This window comes from Penaeus vannamei, chromosome 17 (genome assembly GCF_042767895.1).
Source record: "Penaeus vannamei isolate JL-2024 chromosome 17, ASM4276789v1, whole genome shotgun sequence".
Taxonomy (NCBI): Eukaryota; Metazoa; Arthropoda; class Malacostraca; order Decapoda; family Penaeidae; genus Penaeus; species Penaeus vannamei.
In genome coordinates this window covers 37,728,145-37,751,227 of record NC_091565.1, presented here as the reverse complement: position 1 = coordinate 37,751,227, position 23,083 = coordinate 37,728,145, and the positions used below count along the sequence as shown (strand labels likewise).

General features: G+C 44.0%; 1 protein-coding gene across 2 annotated transcripts; it reads left to right on the top strand.

The window, feature by feature from the left end:
* Positions 1-12,905: 12,905 nt before the first annotated feature.
* Positions 12,906-22,296, top strand: tna (tonalli). 2 transcript variants are annotated; one of them, XM_070132296.1, is made up of 12 exons: positions 12,906-13,128; positions 13,817-13,984; positions 15,482-16,089; positions 16,299-16,480; positions 16,828-16,963; positions 17,099-17,309; positions 17,507-17,841; positions 17,950-18,242; positions 18,399-18,784; positions 18,904-19,015; positions 19,653-19,828; positions 20,173-22,296. In XM_070132296.1, exons 1-12 carry the CDS (start codon positions 12,913-12,915, stop codon positions 20,356-20,358), a joined length of 3,009 nt encoding a protein of 1,002 aa, XP_069988397.1. In that variant the 5' UTR covers positions 12,906-12,912; the 3' UTR covers positions 20,359-22,296. The 2 variants fall into 2 exon arrangements, with proteins under 2 accessions (XP_069988397.1, XP_069988398.1); XM_070132297.1 differs by having other exon boundaries at positions 12,907-13,128; positions 16,299-16,468.
* Positions 22,297-23,083: the final 787 nt, after the last annotated feature.

The window sequence follows — 23,083 nt, the reverse complement described above, 5'->3', positions numbered from 1 at the left end:
ACTAACTTCTCTTCTCTTGTGAATCTATATTTAGTCCCGAGTAACTGGAAAACGAGAGAAGGATTCTGTGAACCTGAGGGCCACGAGAGAGTAAAAAAAAAAAAAAAAGAGTGATGGAGGATGAGCCACTGAAATAGGCCTACATTTCGTCATATTGATTGTTGTTCCCGTAGTCCGTCTGCTCTCCTGTCTTCGGGCACATGGCTTCATCCCGACGTGTAACCATCGCCACAAGAACGAAAGAATGTCATGAATTGGCCTCGGCGATTGGCGATAGCGCCTGACAGACCGTAAGTTGGCATCCCTGGCGTGGTATATGACGAAAGTTGATCGCTCTCTCTCTCTCTGTACTTCGCTTCCTCCTACAGTGTTGCCGCATGCGCGTTCCTCCCTTCCCTTATGCGATTATCCGGTGTGTATGCAGGGTCTTAAGAGCTGATCCGCCTCTTGTGTGTGATGCAACTCTTTCTGTCAACCGAAGAATGTGTTAAGTAACTGATAGAAAGTCTACCGTATAGTTACTGTCAATCATGTCTGGAATGTGTTCGGAGGTTCGTAAATGTTCCGATTATGGAATTCTCGCTCTCCTTTCCATAAATAAACATTCCGAGAGAGTTGGAAAATGTGTTGAACATAATTTAGTTCAATCTCATATAAGCAGACACCAAAATAGATTCTAGAATTTATGGTGAAATGTAGCCAATATACCCTAGTCGGCAACGCTGGCTCGGCCTGTGGCAGGGATGTCTATCTCTCTCTCACCTAGCCCTCCCCTCCCTCCCCCCCCCTTTCTCCCTCTGCCCCTCTACACTACTACACTACTACCTCCACACTCTAACCTTCCTTTCTGCCTTTCTCCTTCTCTGGCTCCCGCTTTCTTCGTCTCTCTCTCTCTCTCTCTCTCTCTCTCTCTCTCTCTCTCTCTCTCTCTCTCTCTCTCTCTCTCTCTCTCTCTCTCTCTCTCTCTCTCTCTCTCTCTTTGAAATAGAGGGGTAGGTAAATACACACGACATTTAGACTTGTCCTTCCCTAAACTTCGTTCACATTTTGTACACATTGTTTCCCTCCCTTTTTTTGCCCCCACCATTCACCTCAACCCCCACCCCCTTCCCCCATACCCTCCCTTCCTCGCCCTCTTCCTCCTGTCCCCTTTCCCACCCAGTCTTCCTCCGGTGTTCGCTCCGCCCGAGGCTAATTGTTTCCCCGTGTTTACCCACATTTCTCATCGTTCTCCCAAATCGGGTTTCGGGTAGATCAGCGGCGACTCCGTTTCGGCCCAGTGCTATTCGCAGCGTCGGGGAATGCGTCCCGCGCGATCAGCTGGACACGGCCATGTTGCAGTAAGAATGCAGCGACGCCGAGTGCGGAGGAACGCCGTGGAAGGGAACCAACTGCCCCCCGACCTGTGGGGAAGGTTCGTTCACACAACGCTCGCTACTTAACCTACTGAACTTTGCCCCGCCATACTCTACAGGAGGTCCTGCCCTGCCCTCACCCCCTCAACTCCCCCCCCCCTTTCACCTCCCTCTCTCCCTCTCTCCTTCCCTCCCTCCCTCTCTCCCGCTCTCTCTAACTGACCGCCCTCCTCTCTTGTGTCCTCCTTCCCAACCTCCAACCCCTCCCTCTCCGCATTCCTACGGCCGTCTGAGACAAATAAATTTTGGTTGTTTTGATTATTCCCCGGAATCCAGGAAGGGGCGGCGCGAGGAGCCCTCCCAACGTCTTTGTCTGTGTGACCTCATACACAAAGAGGAGGCGGGTTCTCCTCAATAGGCCTATTAGCACGGGTACTGTCTGGAATTGTCGTAAGGTCGAGATAACGGCAGGTTACCCACCCTAGTCATGCGGGATTAAGGTGAGATTGGTGCTAACCGCGCATCAACACTAATAGTGGATTCAGAAGTAATGTGTGTTTATTTAGGTGTGTGTGTGTGGCAGGGAAGAGGGGGGGGGGTATATGAATATCTTGAATGCGCATTTTGGTGTGGATGTGTGTGTTTATGTGTTTGGATTTGGGTGTATTTCGTTTTTCAATTTAGTTCATTCCTTTGGCCCTCAAGTATATATCCAGCCATGGGTTAGAAACTCTGGAATCCTACTTATCTGGGGAATTTTCGCGAGCACTTCCTTCTTCCACCCAACCTTCACCTCCTTCAAACTTGCCAGAGCCTTGGCCGTAATGAGAGAGACGCCGGAACGAGACATAATCTTGAAGGAAAGTCTGGTTTGTATACATTTTTAAGAAAATGGATTAACAAATGAAATAACGAGATCGCCGTGGGAGGGATTCGGACATTTGTTTACTCTTCTTCCCGAAGGCGTTCTCTGTGACACAGGAGGGCGCCGTATCTACCCGCGGAAAAGAGGCTTCTTGAAAGTTCCCCGGACTGACAGTGTATGAGGAGAAGCCCTTTATCACTGTGGCTTTATCTGTACATTGGGTTATCTATATTATCAGTGGGGAGTGTGAGCGTGTGGCTGCGATTGATAAGGTGGGAGTAGAAGTGGCCATGGTAGTGTTGTGGTCAGGTGCAGACAGGTAAGTCGGTGTCACTTGGGCTTCTACAGCGTATGAACAGTAGTTTAGGCATAGATGTTGAGGAATGTTATCTTTGGGGTGCCTGTGGAGAGCGCCTGGAATAGGGGGGGGAGGGGGAGGAGTAAGTGGGAGGTTATTTGGTAGTGATTGGTACGGGACAAATCGCCCTTATTGCTTGGTGTATAGTAACGGCCGTTAGGTTAGTGTTTTTTACGATTGATTTTTTTTTTCTGAACAACGCGGAGAGTCGTCAATTACAAAGATGAATAAATACTTCCCACGACTTTTATATTGATTGATCGAACCTGCAACCACGGCGCTGATAAGGCAATGACGATATGGAGAGCGATAACGGAGCGGCGCGGGAAGGTAATTCACGCATCACTTGCCACTCGGTCATCGCACGCAGGCGGCGGCGGCGGCGGCTCGTTCCCGCTATGTCGCGCTGCGCTGTCTGCTCTACGGGGATTCGGTGTTACGCTTGTAGGGTGAACAACTGGCCGGCGTTACAGTGCAAGGTAACACTGCGTTATGCGTCGGAGATGGTCTTCGTCGCAGCCTGAAGTCGCGTTTCCTGGTGTACCTTATGCCTCTCATATGTTTGTTTTCTGCTTGAGGCGATCCGGCACGAAGGTGGGGCCACCGCAGATATATATCGTGCGGCGGCGGAGTTTGTGTTTGTTTTTGCACGGGTAAAATAGCTGATCTGGATACGCTTCGCTCGATTTTTTTTACGTATACATTGTTCATACATTTCGCATAGTCACCACACGCGAAAGCCTTGCAGGTTGAACATGTATACACGCAGAGGAACTAAACGTGTGAACACATCGAACCTTCAGCAAGGTCATGTGTACGAAACTCAAATCTGCGCGTCCGGGTGGAAACCCATTTCGTTCATTAAAAAAACAGTCACAGGATCATGACAGATGAGCATTAGGACGTCGCTACCCTGTCTGGCGGCGTGGCTTGAGGGTGAAGCGCCTCCTGCTGCTCAGTGTCAGGGAATGTCGCCATGGAATGAACAACAGCTCGGCATTCTATTGGGCGTCCCATCACGATTGCTAACCTGCCCCCGGGCGCCGGCCATACCTCCAGTCAACTGCAGACAGATGTTCTCGTTACCGCGTGTGCATCACACCACAAACAATGGTCGTCACCAGCGCGCCATTATTACATGCACTTGGCTTTCTCGGCTCTATCCCCGTTACAATGCTAACTATCCTCGCGGCAGGACAACCTGTAGACATTTCCACAAATATAAATCCTCGCTTGGACTCATTAACATGGCGCAGTTACAGACGCGCGACTGCAGAATTTGACAGACAGTCCTCGATACAGCCAGAGATGGAGTCCGTGGCGCAAAGCTAGGATTCTGATAGTTCTTGCCTGTACACATCGTACCCAGGACGACCCTGCCGCACACGATCATGCTAATGCAGCTGGGCTTACCACGGCTGCAGGTACAAGTGTCTGACCATGCATTTCAGGCTGTTGTTACCTACATACACGTTTTTATTGTGCAACATTTAGATATGATAGCAATGGCATCACTTGTTAAAAATCATTGATTAGAAAGTTAATCAATTTTGCTGCGTTTTCCTCTTCGTTAAAGAGGCAGAGGAGAGTCAGTGCGGATTTACAAAAGAAAACGAAAATGATAAAGTAAAGAGCTGGTACGCCCGGCAGCGCCGGAGCCTCCACAGGAGGGTGGTGCGGCATGTCGTACGCCCGGCAGCGCAGGGATGGAAATCGGACGAGCTGTGGATTTAATCGGTTCCGTGCACGGGTGGCGGATATCACATTTTCGCTGTCATATGTATCATTTACTTAGGAGAGCGCCGTTACGGCCCGGGTGCGTTCCATAGTAAGGGCTTCAACATTCGGTAATTGTAACGAGTGGGTGTACGTGATTCCCCCTTTAATTCGAAACTGATTTCGTACAAATAGATTTACAGCACAGTTTATCCTGGTCGCCTTCCCACCACGATAACGTAGCACACACACACATGAAATACAACAACGAAATAAAACACAAACACCACGACGTAAGAGAAAAGAAAGAGAGAGAAGAAACGAGAAGAAGACAGACCGTTTAGCTACATCAATCAACAACGTGAACGAAATTCTTTGAGTCCGACGCCCCTCCCACACAGCGGCGAGAGAGCGAAAGAGAGAGAGAGAGAGAGAGAGAGGGCGAGAGGGACGCAACCCGCGCTTCTCTTGTTTTAATTGGCTCCGGCTTCAAAACTTAGAGAATTAGGACTCGCCATTATGATCCTGACTGCCCTGATTTGTATTGGGGATTTATTATGTATTGGGGCGTGACTTGTAATGGGTATGGGGTTAGCAGTGTTATTATTGATATTATTATTATCGTTTTGTCGGTATTATTGTTTACAGGTATTGTTCATATTATTATCATTATCATCAGAATCATTCCTTTTTCTTTATTAATATTATTATTGCTTCTTTACTGATACTTTTACGAAAACAGGCACAATGGAAGAATCTAGAGAAAAACTATATGGAAATACAATCCAGCTAAGATTTCGTATAATCCATTCATTCACTAAAAGGGCGTCCATTATATGCCAGCGAATCATACTATAAAAAAATGTACACACGCACTGCAGAAGTAGCTTTTAAGATTTGTTGATGGAAAAAAATAATAGTCAGCCCTACAATCCCCCTTCAGACACAGCGCATCGAAAACGGGATAACACAGCGATTGAAGCGTGAGTAATAACGTATAAGAGGGGGGGTGGGGGTGAGGGGCGAGGGAGGGGAGGCGACTCATTAGGAGCCGAGTGAATCAGGACCATCATGAGGGCGAAATGACGAACCATGAAGTGGCATGAGGGCCAGCCGATGCGTCTGCATCATGAGGCGCTGGCTGAGGGGGGTAGGGGGTAGGGGAGGGGGGAAAGGGTTAGGGTTGGAGAACGAGGGTAGGGGAGGGGGAGGGGGTAGAGGGAAGGAGGACGTGGGTAGGGGAGGGGGAGGGGCTAGAGCGAAGGAGAACGAGGGTAGGGGAGAGGGGAAGAACGAGGATAGGGGAGAGGGAGGGGGTAGAGGAACACGGGCGAGGTGGGGAAGGAGGACCTAACTGGGGAAAGAGGGAGGGGCTACAGGGGGATACAGGGATGGGCTGGGCAGGGGAGGGGCAGGTGGGAGGGAGAGGGAGGGGCTAGGGAGAGAAAGAGGGAGGGACTAGGGAGAGAAAGAGGGAGGGGCTAGGGAAAGAAAGAGGGAACGGCTAGGGAGAGAAAGGGGGAGGGGCCAGGGAGAGAAAGAGGGAAGGGCTAGGGAGAGAAAGGGGGAGAGACTAGGGAGAGAAAGAGGGAGGGGCTAGGAAGAGAAAGGGGGAGGGGCTAGGGAGAGAAAGAGGGAGGGGCTAGGGAGAGAAAGAGGGAGGGGCTAGGGAGAGAAAGAGGGAGGGGGGCTAGGGAGAGAAAGAGAGAGGGTTAGGGGAAGTCTGTCAGACATCAGTAATAAGGGAAGGTGAATCGATGCGTTAGATAGGGCACGATGTGATTGCCGCGGCGGAGGACACCGAAAAGCGTCGTTTACGTAGAGTCGAAACGTTTGTCATAGAACGTTTCAATCTTGGAACGTTTGCATTCGGAAGACGAGAGAGGCTAAACGTTTCCCAGCCGACAACGCCTGGTGAAGTCTCTTTTCTTCTCTTTTCTTCTCTTTTCTTTCATCCCCTTTCTTTCTTTCTTTACATTCATCCCCCCCCCACTTTGTCCTTTTTTTTCTTTCTTCTTCCATTCCCACTTTTCTTTCTTTCGCTCACTCCTCTTTTTTTCCCTTTCTTTTCGAAGGGGGAGGGATATGGGGGGGTGGGGGGAGGGGTGAACAGATGGCTCAAAGTGTATTCCCATTTTCCCCTTTAAATGGTGTTGATATATTTTTTTTTCTTCCCATAGACCGCCATTAATTCCTATTAATAAAGTCTTTACTTGCGTGTGTGTGTGTGTGTGTGTGTGTGTGTGTGTGCGGATATCAAAACCTTGATTAAACAGAAAGAATAGCGACCTTCAGATATTAATGTTCCAAAATAACCTACACCAAACATGGGAGACAGAGAGAGACTAACAGACAGAGAAAGAGAAAGCGAGAGTAGGAGAGACAGAGAGAGAGAGAGAGAGAGAGAGAGAGAGAGAGAGAGAGATGATAAAAGAATAAAAGAAAGAAAAAAAGGGCAGTGCAAGAGGAAAACAGAATGGGTTTCCCCTCTTTGTTTCTGCGGCAGTGGGAATGGGAGGGGTGGTGAGGGGGGGAAGGGGAAGTGAGGGGGTAGAGGGGATAGGAGGGAAGCAGGAGGCGGAGAAGAGGACGGAGAGTGGGTAGGGGAGAGGGCTGACGGGGGGTAGGGGGAGGGGTTAGGGAAAGGGGAATCTGGGAGCGAGAGAGAGAGATGGAGGGGGGGGAGGGAGGGAGGGAGGGAGGGTTACTGATGGATCCAACTCTCAGTGTTGGTGATATTTGGCCAGAGAATATTTGTTTCTTTCTTTCTCTCTCTCTTTCTCTTTCCCTTTCTCTTTCCGCGATTCTCTCTCATTTCCCGTCAACGAAAAGGAAGTGCGCGGACTCGAATGAGGATTTTGACTTCACGCATATACAGCAAAAAGTCGAAAAGTAGTACGAAATGAGTGAATATAAAAGGTGCTGAAGTGGAACCCCGGCATGGAGAGTCCGCAGAGATATGCTATTGGTCTATTTCACCCAAAAAATTCGCTCCCTCCCTCACAATGGAGAATTAATTTGTATTCAGCGTCTTTCAGCCTCTTTTGAGTGAATGCACAATGAACGTTTTATATTCGTCTAAGATTACCAAAATTATTTTTTTTTTCGAAGTGCATTTCACAGACCGTGAATATCCGCAGTGTTGTTCATTATCGATATACAATATCGGGAGGTAGAAGGTGGTTTGATTCGTTTGTTTGTGTCTTGATCAAAGGGTTATGGTATTTACGGTTGGTATTCATGTTTCGACGCGTTTTCCGCTCAAGGGTACACTCGGAAACACACCTTTACACCTCCTCTTCGTGCCGTTTCTAAAATAAATAAATAAAACGCCTCATTGTATAGACTCACGTTGTTAAAACAGTAAATAAATAAATAAAACGCTTCATTGTATAGACTCACGTTGTTAAAATAGGCATTGTAGAGTGACCCAAAAAAAAACCTTGAGTTCACGCTCTCGGTATTATTTGCATATTCGAAGGAAGTACGCCGAAAGCTGAATATTTAACAGCGCGTCTTTTTAAGCACGTCGGCACGAGTGAGTGGAGGGAATTCCGCTGTATCCCCGACACCCGTGGCTGTCCTCACCCGAAGGACGAAAGGGGATGAATATGACAGACGGAGCTCGGACCCGCCACCGCTTGGAGCCGATCCAGAGGGCTTGTCAAGATGCCGTTTTTTAATTGCTTCCTTCTGGAGATACGTTTCTTTTGATGTCGGACGCCATATTGCCTGCGAGGGAATGAGTCAACGAGGTATTTGCTCCTGTCGATGCATAACCGCCTCGCAGAGTTGCTGATGCTTATGACGTCACGACACTCGCAGATCCTTCGCAATTCTCACCCCTGCTGTACTCCGAGAGAGAGAGAGAGAAGGGAAGAAAAAGCAAATGCGAACGTTATGAATGGCGGGTCATATAGCTGTGTCTTGCCTCACGCAGGAGGTCCTTCAGCAAGGCTTTAAGTTGCACGGAAGGGAGGACAATACAGTGAGAGAGATTAACTGCTTCCTGCTCCGCTGTACTCTCGCCCGCACTCCTAAGTCTTCTGGCAATGTTTTTCTCTTATTTCCTTCTTCTTCTTTTTTAATAAGCTTTGTTTCTTCTTGTTATTCGGACTCGCGTTTGTTTTTTTCCTTTTCTTTATTGTTCGTTCGGCAGATTGGCTTCGGGATTATCTCGCGGAGTATATTGATTTCCGGTAGTATAATCTACATAAACACGCCGACCCCGTATCTGTCGGGCTAAGCGGCCCTCCTTAGCGTCCGCGGCGATGGCATCATTTCGCAAACCGAAATCGCTCTCGTCTTAACCGATGTTCGCTCCGAGTGACTCTCGCAGCTCTCAAACAAAGCGTGCAAAAGTCACCGACGGTTTAATACGGATAAGAATGCCGGCATCGACGCAGGGGGATGCTGTTCGTGTATTAATAGCCCCACCACCATCATTATCGATCCCGTCGCTGTCACCGACGAGGTCACCATTATCACCATTATCACCATTACTGATATCAGCATTGCTGTTATCCGAGCGGGACGAAGAGCAGACAGGGAGGTAATATCCAGCCATATTGGATTATTGTCGGGAAAGGTTAAAGGACGGCCATTATCTAGCCTCCGGCACCCTGACACTTAATCGCGGGTCCGTCTGTGTCTACGTTTAATTAGTGCTCTCCTAATTTGAGCATAATTAATTACATCTCTTAACAGTTGGTTCTATAATACTCAAGATCTCGACGATGTTGGTTTGAAGTGGCTCGCCGGCGGACAGATACGAAGCGATACGAGAGACCTTGCACGGGGACACGGGGGGGGGGCAGCGGCGGCCCTGTCGGTGCGTCGATTCGCATGGCCGTCGGGGTCATTCTTTCTCGTCTTCGGGATCCTGAGCGCTGCTTCGAACGACACGCAGGGGTTCTGTTTATGTGTGACTTTATGTGTGCATCTCGTTTGTGTGTTTAGCGATGTTTTTTTAATATTCCCGTGTGGCTCTTTCTGTAATGGTCAAGTTCCTTTTCATAAAGGCACGGATACGACATTAAAAAGAAAAGGCAGTCCCAGCTGACGCCAGTAATAAGGCAGTCGATGCTTTTACCACTTAACCCATTTGCGCAGACGAGAAAAAAGGGGAACCATACTTAAACGCCACTCTTGACAGTGGGGAAAAAATATATATATAAATGAAGGACAAAATGGGTTGAATAGAGAGAGAGCAAAACGTCAAAATGTAAGTAATCCCCGCCGTTCGCTGGGGCAAGTTTTGTGCCGGTCTTGCCAAACTTTAGCAAGGGATGGAGAGGACGGCAAGAATTTCAACTCAGCAGAGTGGAGGATTTCCTTTCCTTATTTCTTTCAGATGGAAAATATATGTTTCTTATTCTTGCATACACGGCATTATTCTCTCCCTCTCTCTCTTGCTCTCTTTCTTCTTCTTCTTATCTCGCTCTCATATATCTCGCATCACTCTCTCTCTCTCTTTCTTGCTCTCCCTCCCTCCCTCCCTCTCTCTCTCTCTCTCTCTCTCTCTCTCTCTCTCTCTCTCTCTCTCTCTCTCTCTCTCTCCCCTCTCCCTCCCTCCCTCCCTCTCCCTCCTCCCCTCCTCCCTCCCTCTCTCTCCCCCTCCCTCCCTCCCTTTCCCTCTCCCTCTCCCTCCCTTTTCCCTCCCTCCCTCCTCCCTCTCCCTCTCTCCCTTCCCCTCCCCTTTCCCTCTCTACCCTCTCTACCCTCCCTCCCTCCCTCTCTCTCCCTCCCTCCCTCTCCCCCTCCCTCAGATCTCCCTCTCTCTTTAAAACCTGCCTTTGATTCTCGGCCGCAGAGAGCCCCGAGACGCAGCAGCAAAGCACCTGACGAGACCTGCTGAGTATCCGAGTCGCTCTGGACTGAATGCTTATTTGATTGACTGCAGGTCCGGATACGCCGTCGACTGAATATTCGGTATTCGGTGCGCGGGGGGGGGGGGTATGAACCGGAGGATGTTGGGAGAATTAGAGCCTTTTTTTATTTTGTTCGGTTCGGTGTGTTTTTGTTTCTCTCTGTTTTGTGTCGGTTTCTCGCATGTTTTTATATATTTGTTTTACGCTTTGTATTTTCTTCTTCTCCTTCTCCTCCTCCTTCCTCTCCCCATTCTCCTCCTCCCCCTTCCCATCCTCCCCCTCTTCCTCCTCCTCCTCCCCCTCTCCATCCTCCTCCTCCCCATCTCTCCGTCCTCCTCCCCTCCTCCACCACCTCCCTCCCCCTCCTCCTCCTCCTCCATCCTCCTCCTCCATCCTCCTACTCCTCCTCCTCCCCCTCTTCCTCTCCTCCTCCTCCTCCCCCTTCCTCCCTCCCACTCCCCATCCTCCTCACTCCCCCCATCCTCCTTCCTCCCCATCCCTCCTCCTCCTCCCTCCTCTCCTCCTCTCTATCCCTCCCCCCTCATCCACTCCTCCCCTCCCTCCCCCCCCATTCCCGACCCAATAAAGTAACCATATCCTTGCGGCGTCGCGGTCGTGGCAGACCAGCCAAATGCAGTAAGATCCCGGTCCTTAGAATGACCAGCATATTCGGCGGAAGACTTAGTGATGAGTTTGAATTATTCTCTGTTTATGCGAGAGACATTCCCTGTTTTAGATTCATTTTTTTTAAGATGATATCTAATTTTGTACCTACAAACGTACACGTACGAGAACATATTAAGATGATATCTAATTTTGTACCTATACACGTACACGTGCGAGAACATACGTGCACTCATACTGGCGCGCATACATACACACGCACGCAAACACACACACTCACTCCCTCCCTCCCTCACACACCTGCATTTTTTTTCTTTCTTTTTTTCAAGTCGAGACATTTAACACCTTCCCTTGCTCTCTTTCTGTCCCGTTCACATTCAGGGCTGATTAGGTCTTGGCTGCGTTTCCCGAACAGCTTCAAGTGTTTAATTTATTAGCTAACACTCCTGGCAGCAACCCCTAATCCTGGGAGGTTAGACGTACCGCTCATGAATAAGGTATAATCTGGAACACGGAACCTAAGCCTGGGCCGCCTACGCAGATAGACTAGCTCTTAGGGCTGGACCGATTAAGAGCGGAAATGCCTTGACTGGGGGAGGGGGGGGGGGAACGCTCCCAATTTTGCTCCCCTCTCCCCCCCTTCCCCCTTCCCCCTCCCCAAATGTTGCATGTTAGTTTCTGGAAAGAGCAAAGTTTGAAGACACCTTGGTATTGAGAGCATTCGATTATTGGCCTTATTGCTCGAGGTGTTAAAGGGGAAAATGGCTCGCGTTGTTCCTCGGCAACTGCCCTTCTGTCTTCCCTGCGAGGATGAAATAAGAGGACGCGCTTATTGAACCAATTTCTTCCGTAAGATACTCTGGGCCGCTCTCATCACAGACAGTCAGATTTAACTAGGGTGAAAAGAAGAGGGTAAGCCTATTTATTCTCTCGCCGATGACTCTCTCTCTCTCTGTCTCTCTCTCTCTCTCTCTCTCTCTCTCTCTCTCTCTCTCTCTCTCTCTCTCTCTCTCTCTCTCTCTCTCTCTCTCTCTCTCTCTCTCTCTCTCTCTCTCTCTCTCTCTCTCTCTCTCTTCTCTGTCTCTGTCTCTGTCTCTCTCTCTCTCTCTGCCCTCTTTCTCTCTCTCTCTTTCTCTTTGTCTCTCTCACTCTCTCTCTCTCTCTCTCTCTCTTTCTCTCTGTCTCTCTCTCTCTCTCTCTCTCTCTCTCTCTCTCTCTCTCTCTCTCCCGCTTTCTCCTCCCTCCTCTGTACCCTTTCTTCTGGATTAATGAAAAAATGTATCTGTTCGAGGTCGCAAACACAACTGGAAAGAATTTTTTCGTGCGTGTGCTGATAGTTCCGTCGAATTACATTTTTCTCACAATACTCCTTTAAATAATAAGTAACCTTAGCAGGCGACATGCTTTAAAAATTCAACGACCCCCCCCCCACCCACCCACCCACCTCCCACCGCCTCCCACATAATAAATGTTTCAGATATCTTACCCATTCGCGGCGACGAGTAAATTAAACATGGCGTGCGGAACCCGTAGAGTTGTCACAATACCCCCTCCTGTCGATAGAAGCTAGAAAGGGGGGGGGGGAAACTAAGTAACAGCCTGTGTGCGCCACAAATATTGATTCACGGGTCCTTAATATTCCGTATTCGCCATGTATCGCACAACGCACCGAATATATAACGTAAGAAAGGACGGAGGTATAGATTCCAGAGCTCCTACCTTTACATTGTTCTTACTCTATTTGCTGATACGAGGTTAGTCGATAATCTCAATGTGAATACGCGTGCACCTGTGGCGGAATGTGTCTGTGTATGCATATGTGATTGTCTGTATTTGTGTGTACATGTAAGCGGATGTCTGTGTGTGTCTGTATTTGTGTGTATGTGTATGCGGATGTCTGTGTGTCTGTTTGTATTTGTGCGTATGTTTATGTGGATGTTTAGGTGTGAATGTTCTTATTTATGTGGATGTATTTGCACGTGTATTTCACACTTATTTACATATGTCCATGTGTATATTTGTGCAATACTATTGAAGAATGTATAAGTGACAATTTTTTTTTTTTTTTCAATGTTATATTGCTGTATTTTAACGCCATCTTCTGTCTTCTTCCAGATGGGAGGAATGAATGCTGGGTTCTCAGGTCCAGGTCCTGGTTTTGCGATGCAGAGACCCAGCACGCCCAATATGAACATGAACAACCCCATGAATGGCATGAACAATATGATGAACAACATGATCAACAATATGGGTGGAGGAATGATGAACAATGTGCCCATGAACAACATGCAGAATATGCAGAACATGGGACCTGGCATGAACAAATGCATGAGCATGCAGGTAAGATTGTATTTTTTTTATCTATATATATTTTTTTTTCTTTTATTCTATTCTTTAGACAAAGATAAAAAGAAACACTTTAACTAAATAGTAAGTCAGCAATTTGTGCTGAAATGTATCATATGCATACATTCATTAGCAAGACAAACACACACACACACACACACACACACACACACACACACACACACACACACACACACACACACACACACACACACACACACACACACACACACACACACACACACACACACAGAGTAAATGTTTAAAATCTTGTATGTTCCTTTACATTTTCATCTCAACTTTTATCTTAGAAAAGGACTTTATCAGTCATGACTTTGTAAATTTTCAAGTTGATAGCAAGAAATATGAACAATGATGTGTTTATTGGGGCCCTTGCCTTAAAAGGGGAGGGAGAGGGCATGAGGGAATGCACGTTGCTCGAGTCAAATCAGAAGACTGACTTCAAGGTTTTGCTTCGACATCCGTCTCCAAGATCACGTATACCTGCCTGTGTGTGTGTGTGTGTCTGTGTGTGTCTGTGTGTCTGTGTGTCTGTGTGTCTGTGTGAGTGAGTGAGTGAGTGTGTGTGAATATATATAAATAGATAGATACAGATAGAGATGTAGATTTATAGATTACCAAAGAATATAATTTCTAACCATACCCACTTCTCTCCCAACAGCCAAACATGGGGATGATGTATCAGCGTGGTATGGGCCCGGGCAGTGGCCCAGGAGGGGGCAGGACAGGACCGTACCCCAACCCTGCAATGTACATGGCACAGAAAAGGGCAGCTCAGGGCCAGTTCAGCCAACCCTCCATGGGACAAATGGCACAAATGAATCCACAGGTAAGCTGTTTCTGTTGGCTGGTTCTGACTTGTGATTTTGGCAACATGAGTACTTTTGTTTGTATCTTCCCTTGCTTCCTATGCCTTTACTATTGTACTTAATCTTCTTTGATATCATGGCCTTGTTTCGGATCTTCCTTTTTTCTAATTTCCAATGAATTACCCACCACAAATGACCCATTTGTAATACTAATGTGTTTAAACTGCTGGGCCACGTTACTGTTCCAAGAAATCTGTTCATAAATAATGATAAAACATTAAAGGGATATAATGTGGAAAATGTGTGTAAAATGCAGTACTATCATATCATACATACTGCCGTCACTCTGTGCCAGTCCTCTCTCTCTCTCTCTCTCTCTCTCTCTCTCTCTGTCTCTCTCTCTCTCTCTCTCTCTCTCTCTCTCTCTCTCTCTCTCTCTCTCTCTCTCTCTCTCTCTCTCTCTCTCTCTCTCTCTCTCTCTCTCTCTCTCTCTCTCTCTCTCTCTCTCTCTCTCTCTCTCTCTCTCTCTCTCTCTCTCTCTCTCTCTCTCTCTCTCTCTCTCTCTCTCTCTCTCTCTCTCTCTCTCTCTCTCTCTCTCTCTCTCTCTCTCTCTCTCTCTCTCTCTCTCTCTCTCTCTCTCTCTCTCTCTCTCTCTCTCTCTCTCTCTCTCTCTCTCTCTCTCTCTCTCTCTCTCTCTCTCTCTCTCTCTCTCTCTCTCTCTCTCTCTCTCTCACTCTCTCTCTCTCAGATTCAGATTCTTATATATTTACCAATTAATTCTGCAGACATATTTTTCCCGTCTTACCGGTGCATTTCACATATGCACAAAAAAGTAGTGGGTGACACATCCAAGGAAAACAGGTTGAGAGCAAGACAATCAGATCATTACTTTTTCACCCAAGGTTTTGTCAGATTTATATTAAGGTTAATTGCTCTATTGTTCTTTCATACAGACACAAGTTATGGGTGTCTGGAATTTTGCAATTAACAAAGCTGGAGATACAATCATTACGTTTCAAGGACATTTACAGTAACAAGAGAAGAGACTGCATTGGCTTTTCATTGTGTATTATGTGGCATTTTGACATATCCCTTACTTTGCTTTATGTGCATTCACACCTATTATTGTATTACCAAAACAGAATGTACCATTTATTCTTTCATATATATAATTTGCAACCTCTCTCTCTTTCTGTTTCTTTCTCTCTCTCTCTCTCTCTCTCTCTCTCTCTCTCTCTCTCTCTCTCTCTCTCTCTCTCTCTCTCTCTCTCTCTCTCTCTCTCTCTCTCTCTCTCTCTCTCTCTCTCTCTCTCTCTCTCTCTCTCTCTCTCTCTCTCTCTCTCTCTCTCTCTCCCTCACCCCTTCTCTCTCTCCCTCACCCCTTCTCTCTCTCCCTCACCCCCCCTCTCTCCCCCACTGCCCTCTCTCCCATACACCTCTCTCTCCATATGTATTATTTCTTCCTCTGGATCTTTCATTCTTTCTCAGGTAACTAACTGCTCCCCTCCTCCCCACAGACTATGAACATGGCAGGTATCCGAGGAGGAAATGGATACCCGGTACAACAACCCTTGCCTTCCCAGTTCCCCCCGGGCCAGGGCATGCGGCCGAACATGCGACCTGGTGTCCCATGTGGGCCAGGTGGGCCTCCTTTTAATCAGGGCCAGTTTTATAACCAACAGCAGTACAACAACTTCAACAACCAGTACAACGAGATGGGGCCAATGGGTCCCATGAATGGCATGAACATGAATAGCATGAACATGAATGGGATGAACAACATGACCAGCAACATGGGCAATGGCATGAACAGTATGGGGCCACAGATGGCAGGGATGAGTTCAACAGGCATGGCGCCTGGTGGGACTAGTGCTATGAACTCTGCCATGAACTCAGGAATGAACAGTATGAATAGTATGAACAGTGCAGGGATGAACAACATGAACAGTGCAGGAATGAGCAATATGAACAGTGGCATGAGCACTGGTATGAGCAGTGCAATAACTAGTTCAATGACCATGACCAGTCAAATGAGCAACAGTGCTGGCAGCAACATGAGTTCTGGGATGAACAATATGAGTTCAGCTATGAACAACATGAATTCCAACATGAACAACATGTCAAGGTAATATAAGTCTTTTATATGTTTTTTTATATATTTTAATATCTGCTTCCTTTTAATGGTTGGTACTAATAAAATACAGCAATTATAACTGAAATTACATTGTTTAATTACATTAATATATGCATAACCAAACAACTTTTAGAGCAAAACACAATGATGGTGATAAAGACAAAATCTTAAATTACTAATAAAATTTCCTCAAATTACAGGAACATGGCCGCTGCTCCTGGAAATGTTGGCAATGTTGGCGGAAACTACCAACACTCCCCAATACCGGGCAACCCCACACCACCTCTTACCCCTTACATGAGCCCACCTTATGCCAACCAACAGGACGTCAAACCTGACTTATCTGAAATGAAACCATTAATGGGCCAGAGTAAGTCTGACGGTAAATAAGATTTTGATTCTTTTCCTAGGATTAATTAAAGATATAAGGTATAAAATGGCAGAATATTTATCCTATACTGTGAAATTTAATTTGCATAAAGAACAAATAATTCTACAGCTATTTTCAAGTTTTGTAATTGATTTTACAGTATAGGTTTTTAGCATGCAATTACTGCTATACTGCATGAAGTGATATATTTAGTCATCAGTGCTTCTGGAAATTGGCTTATTGTAAAATGGAATATACCAATTTGTAATTCATGCCTTCAAATTTTGCCACAAGTTATAACTACATTTTCCTTTAGTAACAGACTCAGTTAAGCCTAATAGACTCATTCTTTCCAACAGAAGATGATGAACTACGGCTGACCTTCCCTGTTCGTGACGGGATAGTCTTACAGCCATTCAGATTGGAGCACAATTTAGCCGTTTCCAATCATGTCTTCCACCTCAAACCCACCGTTTATCAAACCTTAATGTTCAGGTATATAAAACAAAGTGTCTCCTGAATGTTCTTGAAAATATTTAGTTTTCCTTGTCTTGTCAAATATATATTTTCTTATTTTTTATTTTAATTCATAAGAATATGCATTACTGATATCAAATAATATATTCACAGATCAGACCTGGAACTCCAGCTTAAGTGTTTCCACCACGAGGATCGGCAAATGAACACAAACTGGCCAGCCAGTGTCCAGGTTTCCGTCAATGCAACTCCTTTGAACATTGATCGAGGAGAGCAGAAAAATTCACACAAACCTCTATACATCAAGGGAGTTTGCCAGCCTGGAAGAAACACCATTCAGATTACTGTGACTGCATGCTGTTGTGTAAGTTTAAAAGGACAAATGCAGCAAAAGTTTTATTTGCTTTTGTGAAAATTATTGTTATTCCAAAGAATAGATTGCAGATAGACTATCATTTTTAAATATATGTTTTTCCTCTTGATGATTAAATGTATATATTGTCTTGGGATATTTATGTAAATTAGTCCTCCTTTCAGCTAATATTACTTATTTCTTTCCAGTCCCATCTATTTGTGCTACAGTTGGTGCACAGACCAAGTGTCAGGTCAGTCCTACAAGGCCTCTTACGGAAGAGGATGTTACCTGCTGAACACTGTGTTACGAAAATCAAGAGAAACTTTAACTCTGTGGCAGCCACAAGTGGTACATTAAATAATTCTGAAGGTGATGGAGTAGAACAAACTGCGATCAAAATCTCCCTAAAGTGTCCCATTACATTCAAGAGGATAACACTACCAGCAAGAGGCCATGACTGCAAACATATACAATGTTTTGATCTTGAGTCGTACCTTCAGATGAACTGTGAAAGAGGAGCATGGCGATGCCCAGTCTGCAAGTAAGTATTGCTACTATTTCTAGAATAGATTTATTATCCTGTGTTATAGGTGTTAAAAGTTGTGGTAAAGTGCAAACATTTAACATTAATATTTTTGTTATTTTCCAGCAAAACTGCATATTTGGAGGGACTGGAAGTTGACCAGTATATATGGGGTATTATTACTACCCAGCAAAATGCCAATTCTCCTGTTGATGAGGTTACTATGGATTCATCAGCATCATGGAGAGCCATGCATGGTTCAGGCATGCCTGGTACTCCAGGAGTTAAAGATGAGGATTCAGACACATGTATGAAGCGGTGGAACAAAGCCATGTCTCCAGGAAGTATGACTCTGCCTACCATGAGTAACATTGACATGGGGCAGTCCATGAGTCCATATGTACCTCCTGACATGAACAGTAAGTGTTTATAGTCATCACCAGTCTTTGTATTTTGAATTTATCATTGTTTATTGTCATTATTGCAATAATATCCCTGAAGTGACAAAATTATTGGTATTGGTGACACTTTAGCCCAGGATGAGCATATATCTAAGACATTTCATTCCCTTCCAGGCATTAACAATGGTTCTATGATGAACATGATGGGCATGGGAAGCAGTGGTAGCAGTGGACCTGGCATGTCTAGATCTACGTCTCAGTTTGACCTCAGCTCACCTGATTTCACGAGTGGCGGTGGCCCACTCTCGCAGCTGAGTGAGTCTGTCAACAAAATGGATCCCCTCGGAGCCATGGAAAAGTCAGTCAAGGACCAAATGGTTCCTCAGATGGGACCACCTCCACCAACCTCCTCCACCACTACCTCCACTTCCACAATGGCTGCTCCAACAGCAGCATCAACCACCACCACCACATCTTCCTCATCCTCTTCACAACCACTATGTTCTACCACCACTGCCACAACCACAACACCTACCACTCCAGCATCATCAACAACACAGGTAACCATCATTAAATCTTGTTGAAGAAAAATTCAGCTTAAAATCTGGAAACTAAATAAAGGACTACATTTTTCAGTTATAGATATTTACAGCCATTTAATCAACTGATCTCTTCACAGCCAAATGTAAGCAGTGGGCAAGGAATGCCTCATACGCCGCACACACCACACACTCCTCACACGCCACATACTCCAGGAGGAGCTGGCGGTCCTCCTAGTGTCCCCTCTGCAAGTAAGTACATCAGTTTTTTATTGAGAAATAAAATGTGTTTATATATAGATATGTATATATGTGTTGTTAATGTTTCTTTTTTCCCTGTATACTGCTTTTGTACTTTATTGAAGTGTTAAATAATGATTTCAGTAAATGTTAAAATATGAAATGGAAAGCATATCCTTTTGATTGAAGGCTGCCTCTAAGTATTATTTTAAAACAAGGAAGAATTTTTGAAAAGACAATTAGTAAATAAATAAATAAACAAGGAAAAATAAATAAAGAATAAATAACTAACAAAGATCCATCATTTTCACTTGCACCCATATGGGAAAGTCTTCCTAACAGGGTAGTCTTTACAAGGAGGTAGCCTTTGAAAAAATAGTTTAAGTATAAAGTACAATGTTATTTTAGATGTAAAGAATAATGTGTGTTATTCAGGGTATGACTAGCATGTGTTTGTTTTGAATGGAATACAGCTTGATTGTTTAATTAAGATATAAATGCATATAGTGCAGCTGAAAATTAATTATTGTATCATTTTGGGTTTTAACTATTAACACCTATTCAAAGGCTTATGCATTTTAACATTCATTATGTACTCCAGAGCTTTTGATGTTGTCACAGTTTTTAACAAAATTCCTTTATTCTTCAGGTACTTGCAGCAACACATGTAACAGCAGCAGTACCAACAATACCAACACCAACAGCACCAGCAACAGTACTACCACAGAGACACATAACACTTGTAATGAGATGACCGACCTTCCCACACTTAGTTTTGACCCCTTAGATGGTGATGGGTCAGGCCAGGATGGAATTGATGTCAGTGTAAGTATTCTGTTTTCTGTTGCCATGATTTTTATTGTCTGTATTTATAGATTTGGTGTTTGGTGTGGTTCTTAATTCTGAGGTACAGTAAGAGTAGTTTTTATTATTGCTTTAGATATTTTATGACTACAGTTGCATTTCCAACAGTACAACCTTGTTTTTGTCCTTTATATTATTTTTTGTTTTTTCTTTTCCTTTTTACTCATAACTTTGTCAAGATTAATCCATATTTCACTTTGAAAAATCAGAAGTTGCACAGATGCAATACTTTTTTATGATAGTGATCAGTATGAAGAGCCACCATTAAGCAAACTTCATATTAACTCCATATCTCTCTTTCACAGGTCTTCAACAGTGGAGTAGACCCTATGGACCCACTGGAATTATTATCGTACTTAGAACAACCAGACTACAACACTCCGCCCTCCTCTGGCGCATCCTCACAAGGTCAGGGAGCAGGGAACACGCCTGCCGGTGCTGGACTATCTGCTGCCCCCGACACAGACGATATATTGGCACTGTTTGAGTAGTATATAATGAAGAGACTATAGTGTCAATACGGATAGAATTCAGGTGCTTGACTATATGATTAAAAGTGTTTGTGATCACGTTAGACTACAGTCAGAACATGAAACAGTCATGATTTTTTAGAAGTGAGCAAACAGAAGAACTGTGATACTCAAACTGGATTTGAGAGAAACTTTAGTGCATTTGCAGTCGTCTCAGTGGAATGTATTTCACAGTCTTCATTCAAGAGAGAAATATAATGGGTAATCAAGTAAACAGTGAGACCAATGATACATGTTTGATGTGGTGTGTAAGCACAGTTTGACGCACATCTGGACAGGGAGTCATGCTGCAAGAATTAGCACAAGGATGTGTAGAAAAAGATACAGCTCGGATTATATGATTATTTTGTAGTCAGACCATACTGATGCATATTCACTGATGCATATTCTGATATGTAGAAATGACCAGTGTGATGGTGCAAATCATTTTAATGACCATTTGTAAAGCACAGGTTCCTCAAACTGTGTTTTATACTTGTAACACAGAATATATCCATATGCCAGGGTCTGTCAGAGGAGAGGATGTATTCCAAAGTAGCAAAAAAGTCCTTTTCATGTTTAACCCCAATGGGCTCCATGACGGTTACCCCAGTGAGTAGTTAGGTTGACAAGTTTAGTAGGATAATTATTGTGGCTATGCAAAGATGTCCACAGTAGTGTTGTTCAAAATCAATCATGACATCAAAATGACAATGTGCATAATATTGTCTTAATTAGGAACTTGCAATTTTAGTCCATGTTTATTGTTTTGAGTTTTAGAACCTCAACAATAACATGAAGTAAAGCATGTATCTCCGTAGGTCCCCAGTCGCATGTAAATAAAAACTCTCAAAAGACCAAAATGAGAGTGTGAAGAAGTCTGAATCATTCTGAATGATTGTCACATCATTATTGAGAGGCTCTTAATTAAGTTGACATATTCAGAAGATAGGGGAGGGAGGGTGCATTTTGTGCAACTGCGAATGAGTCCCAAGAAATTTCTCTGAGTGTTGTTGTGAATGCAGTGTGATATTTCTGGCTGCACAGGTTTATGGGTGGTTTACTGTCTAGACGAATTATTGCATTTATTTATAGGGTAATCCCGTGTGCCTGTCAGCCTAATATGTGTAAATAGCTGTGTACAGAAATGTTCTTTTATTTATCTCACCTGGTCTCGCCCTTAGAGTCCTACGCATTGTCTAAGCTTTAATCCCTAGCTCTGTCTTCACCCACATGACCTGTAGGATACACGATCACATACAGTACACCACCGCAATTATTGACTCCTACCCACCACCCTGGTGAACTTTGGTGTTGGTTTGCTGTGGGTCGGTGGAGTCAAAACCTCAACCTGGCTATTATAGCGACTTTGGTTTCAGAAGATATGACCTCATTTTGTGTCAGCATTTTTATAAACATATGTATATTACATGTATTTTTTTCTTTCTTATTTATTATTATTATTTATTATGATTTTTTTTTTTACATTTCATCATTATGATTTTTTTCTTCATCTCTGACACTTGAGTGCATCTTAAATCCTCATTCAAACTGTGTTCCTATCTATGATTAAGATTACATTATGATTCTTAGAAAGCAAACATTTTTTTCTGAAATCAAAGTCTCCAGGCTTCATGCATACTCTGTTGACCGTCAGTGTAATGAAGCTTAAATGAAATGTTTAATTTTTATGAAAATAGATTTATGCACTTATACAGAATCACTGAAAGTGTTTTTATGTACTGTGTACAAAGAAAAATGGTTTAACATTATGATCTCAAGATTGTCATTTTTAAAGTTATTTAGAGGAATTCATACAATGGATTTTTAAACAGTTAGTGACTGTCAAAGAGTTTGTGTAAGCCATCACTTCTCATGTAAACTGTACCAGAGAACTTAAAAGATAGTTTCTAACTCAGACAGCTTGTTTTATTTTTTCCCTAAACCAACTGGAGTAAACTTTTAGTAAAAAAAATCTCCCTTTTTACAAATCCAAAATCTGGTCAGGAGCTGGACTATATTTTTATAAGGCTTCAAGTATATTTGGTACATTTATGAAAGTGAATATCTATATTTTGATTTAAACCATATAATTCTGGTATATATTTTTGTTGTTGTTTTATACATATTTTTTTACATTTTCTCCCACGTATCTTCTTTCAGAAATGACAAAATAAACTACATCTGTCTACTAAAATGACAAAATGAAAAAAAAAAATCACATGCTGTATTTTTATACATAATTTCTTTATATTCTTATGACATGCCAAAATTCCAGAAGGTTGTGATTACTTTTTTCTTTGCTGGGTAATGACTGTAACTTCCGAGGAAAAAAAAAAAACATGATATTACATTAAATGTAATTTAAATGACAGCAATATGCTTTCCCTGAGCTTTATAAATGTGAGCTCAGAATTAGCAATGTGTTTCTATAACCAATTCTCAAGAATAGTGAACAGTTATTATCAGTATTATACTATTTTTGTAGTTAAATGATTTTAGTAAATTATTTAGTACTCCTACTATCATTTATGTTATTATTCTTTTCTTCTCATATACTTTACTGATTTAAATTATTTATGGATTTACAAGTATACTTATATTATACATTGGGTTTTCTTACATAAATAGATTGTATATTCGAGAGATTTCATACATTCTGTCTGCAAGTGAATATAGGAAGAGTATAAAAAGAACTTGATCATAA

Bases quoted from the DNA above. Each gene is read 5' to 3' on its own strand.
- tna (XM_070132296.1), top strand. From the start codon at position 12,913: ATGAATGCTGGGTTCTCAGGTCCAGGTCCTGGTTTTGCGATGCAGAGA. The intron at 17,310-17,506 runs GTAAGTTTAAAA...ATTTCTTTCCAG, and splicing joins CTGTGACTGCATGCTGTTGT to TCCCATCTATTTGTGCTACA. The intron at 18,243-18,398 runs GTAAGTGTTTAT...ATTCCCTTCCAG, and splicing joins TGTACCTCCTGACATGAACA to GCATTAACAATGGTTCTATG.